Source organism: Gloeophyllum trabeum, assembly GCF_000344685.1.
Source record: "Gloeophyllum trabeum ATCC 11539 unplaced genomic scaffold GLOTRscaffold_00008, whole genome shotgun sequence".
NCBI classification, from domain to species: Eukaryota; Fungi; Basidiomycota; class Agaricomycetes; order Gloeophyllales; family Gloeophyllaceae; genus Gloeophyllum; species Gloeophyllum trabeum.
The window spans coordinates 1,680,493-1,684,333 of record NW_006920417.1 but is presented as its reverse complement, the minus strand read 5'-3'; the positions used below and the strand labels follow the sequence as shown (position 1 = coordinate 1,684,333).

The window sequence follows — 3,841 nt, the reverse complement described above, 5'->3', positions numbered from 1 at the left end:
CCTGAGCAGCAGAGTTTCACCTAGCCGCTGCCCCACTGAATGGACTCGGAGAGGTATCAGAACACCCTTGCAACCTCTTGCACCTAGCACCAAAATATAATGTCCAATCTTCCATTGTATTTCATATGTTCCCGTCCTCTTCTCTGTGCATCGGTGCCGCTGCTCTTTCTGCTGAGCCTTTATTGATACAGACAGAAAAACATTTCTCCATACCTGTGTGGCACACTGCAAAGAATGGGACAAGCTGCAGCTCAAGCATGCAATGCTGAAGGAGTGTGGTACACTGCCTGGAATAAGGTATATAGCAGCAATATGCAATGGGTCGTCACGCCAGATGATATATAGGATGCGTAGAGTTGTGTCATCATTAACCACTCCCGCAAGCTGAGATTCTAGATCTGTGCTTGAAGCAGGTTTTGTTTTTCACAGCTTTCATAAACCTTGGCGGGCTAGCAAGGAAATATAATAGATAATCAACCATCATATTTCATACTATCCAGTGCATGGTATAATATCATGGGTTGTCCCCATCCCAATAGTTGTGTCTGAGACTGCAGGCAGAAATAACGCACTCACCGAGACAACCGAGGCAAAGACGTTCCTGATAACCCACACCCTAACCGCGGACCCTAACGCAAACCCGGGGGGAATCCCCCGGACCCCCTTCCTAACCCGCGTGCAGAAGGTGCAATGCTCACTCAGGCCACTTGGTTCATTCGCCTGCGGCATCGGTTGGAGCGGTCGGAAAATTACGAGACTTGGCGCTTCTACGGTTCTCTTATTCATCAGTATATTCCAGCTTGCTCCCGATGAAACATTGCACACGGTGACTTGCAATGTGGTATGCACAATGTCCAGAGTCAGCCTGGTCAAATTCAGATGGTACTGATCGGAATCTTCAGAATCTGCTAAGGTCCATTGACGGGACACGATCTCCTTGCACACAGCAAGAGTGGACACCCGCACATTCCCAGGAATATTAAGAGCTCTAAACGCACAAGAAAATCACCATCCAACACACAGGTCACTGTCATAAGCGTCCACCGATATTTGTTTCTCCAAATTTAAAGAATAACTGTGCAGAGGGTTTATATACAAACTATGCGGTGATGCAATAGCTGATTGATATTGTTTAGAGCTCCATTCAACCCTCTCTCATTTTGCGATGCATGGTTCTTCCCGCTCCATCGTCTCAACATTTTGTCTGAATTCATCTGCATTTTTTATTTACTTTTTGCACTTGGTACAGAAGCTGAATGGATGCATGCATACGGGTCCAACAGGTAATCATATACCCCTCCTTGGACAGCTCTAATAAGGAGGCCGAAGCAGCCTCACTGAGCTCCAGCTTGTTCCAACAATCCTTCGAGGGAATCAACACTAAACACTACAAAGCTCAGATGCAACCAGCATGATTTGCTCCACTCATGCAAAGGGAACACCGATGTATGCACCACGGAAATATAAATACAACAAGTCTCATCCTTTTGTATTTTCTTCTTTCTGTGTGGCTGTAGATCGTAATCATTCATTCACCGAGACAACCGAGGCAGGGACGTTTCCAGTAACCCGCACCCTAACCGCAGACCCTAACTCAAACCCGGGGGGAATCCCCCGGACCCCCTTCCTAACCCGCGTGCAGAAGGTGCAATGCTCAGTCAGGCGTCATCAACTCGGATGGCTGTAACATGGGTTTTAGCGGTCACAAAATTACAAAACTTGGCTTGTCCATGGGTTTTATAGTCATCTGCTCTATTCCAACCAACTCTGAATATAAAAGTCCAGTAAATGGCATGACAGGAGGCATACACTTGACAAAAAATACAAAAGCTGACAGACTATTGTATTGATCGAAACCAGTAAAGTATATGCTATGGCATGGACTGATGCATGACATGAACAATATACAAAAGCAGATAAGCGATTGTATTTACTGATGCCGATGCAGCACATGCCGTGTGCTTACACAAATACAAGAAATAGTTCTGCGGGTGGCATGTGGCATGAGAGTGGAGGAGATGACATGAGGAAACAAGAGATCTTGTGAAAGTGGTATGAGAGTGGCATGAGATGGCATGAGATGGCATGGCATGGCATGGCATGGCATGAACCTTTTTGGGACGGGCATGACACAGCCGCATCCCAATTGGGGCTGGCATGACTACCGTATAAGGAAATTTCACGGCATGGCATGCTGCAGCGAAGGGTTCGCTGCAGATAGTATAATATTAGGGGGCAAATGGGTGGAGGCTGAACGAGCGGGTCTGGTGGCTGCAGTGCCTAAGTAAACAGGATCAGGAGGGTGGAAATAGGGTGTGCACACAAAGAGCGGAGCAAGGGGATGCATTTCAGCCCCAACCGTCGCCAGTCAAAGGTAAGCCATGGGCCGTCGGCACAGAAGCGCCCGCAGGTGGCCGCACGGATAGAGGGGGGCCCCGGTGGATGTTTCAATGTTGAAGGGGAGGTGCCTAAGCCCCTTTCCAGATAGTCAGAACGGCCGCTGGGGCGGTATTTTGGGCGCGCGACGGTAGGGGGGCCTACCGTCCGTTCCATATGGGTAGGCAGCTGGAGAGCTGGTATCCTCGATGGAGCGACTGTCCGTTATCAGGGTGTCCAAGGAGGTATGTGGTGAAACACAGTGTCAACAGTTTCTGATACTTTATATTATATGATCTATCAGGATTCTCTGCTGTCCATGGTCACCCCGAAAAAGGGCAATGATGGCATCCGGCGGGTTGTATTTATTCAGATCCCTGACCCACAGCTGCCCAGTAGCCCCACCAGGCTTGATGCCACCTGGTGCTTGTACACTATCAAGGACACAAGTCTGGCTCACTGGATTATGAGTGCATGCCCAAACCTCATAAAGCGCAACAAGCAGAAGAAGAAGAAGAAGAATAACAATAATGAATATCTTGTATACGAGTTTGTGTGTATTTCTCCCATGTTATTTATTATTATTTCAAGACAAATGACTTCAACATCTGGTAGCTCCTCTTGGCGATCACGATGGCAGAGCGGGAGCATGCCTTCAGTTAAAAATTCATCAGGTTTAAAGCAGCCCTCAAGGCAATCATGGCTGGGCCTAGCTCCAAACTTTTCAGGATGCTCTGCACGGCGGATATTGTCCTGGGTGCTACCAACTTTGCGAATGATGCATCGTATGTCCCCCTGACCTGTCTTCCTGCAGAAGATGGCTGATGTGCCTTTGCCAGACATCCTATTAGGCTCTTACATGACAGGAACAGGCTAGTACGATACCTGAATGGCATGCGCGCCCTCACAGCGCAGGCTTTTGTCTATCCAGATCCCTTTCAGGTTCTCCATTGCTGTGACAAGCTGCAACTGGCCGACATGTTCTGCACCATTGTCCCTGAAGCGCCTAATGGTGTAAACCCCCCTGCTTGTATGGTATTTGACACCTTTGAGCAGCTGGTGTCCTTGATTTCTGACTTCAAGATTGATCTCACTGGTTGCATGATCAAGCGGACATACTCTGGGTTTAGCCAGCATGTGCTGAAAATGGACCCAGACGAGACTTTGAATGAGTTCCTGGTACGCATCCGCGACACCATGGAGGAGTCCGATGATAGCTGGGCAAGGATGGTCAGTGATGTGGCTAGACCACTCTGGTTTCTGCAGCCAAAGATTGCGGAGGTCAAGGACAAAGGGGAGATCCGCTGCTTGTTTGTGGGAGAGAAGTGGATGTACTGCATGTTCACAGATTATGTGAGTCCTGAAGAAGTGGACTACTGGAAGATCGATGGTTTGGCTCCGCTTTCAAAGATTGTGTGGGTGACCTTGTCCATGGCCAGGCAGGCAACACATCAGACTGATTTGA

General features: G+C 48.5%; 1 protein-coding gene across 1 annotated transcript in view; it reads left to right on the top strand.

Annotated features, from left to right (window-relative positions):
• Positions 1-2,585: 2,585 nt before the first annotated feature.
• Positions 2,586-3,841, top strand: part of GLOTRDRAFT_94304 (uncharacterized protein) — a gene marked incomplete at both ends in the record, with an annotated part of 3,380 nt that continues 2,124 nt past the window's right edge. Inside the window, 5 exons of the mRNA XM_007868956.1 lie at positions 2,586-2,621; positions 2,681-2,929; positions 2,968-2,987; positions 3,051-3,161; positions 3,243-3,606. Of these exons, the coding sequence (XP_007867147.1) occupies positions 2,586-2,621; positions 2,681-2,929; positions 2,968-2,987; positions 3,051-3,161; positions 3,243-3,606 (780 nt within the window). The remainder of the gene's footprint in view (positions 2,622-2,680; positions 2,930-2,967; positions 2,988-3,050; positions 3,162-3,242; positions 3,607-3,841) is intronic.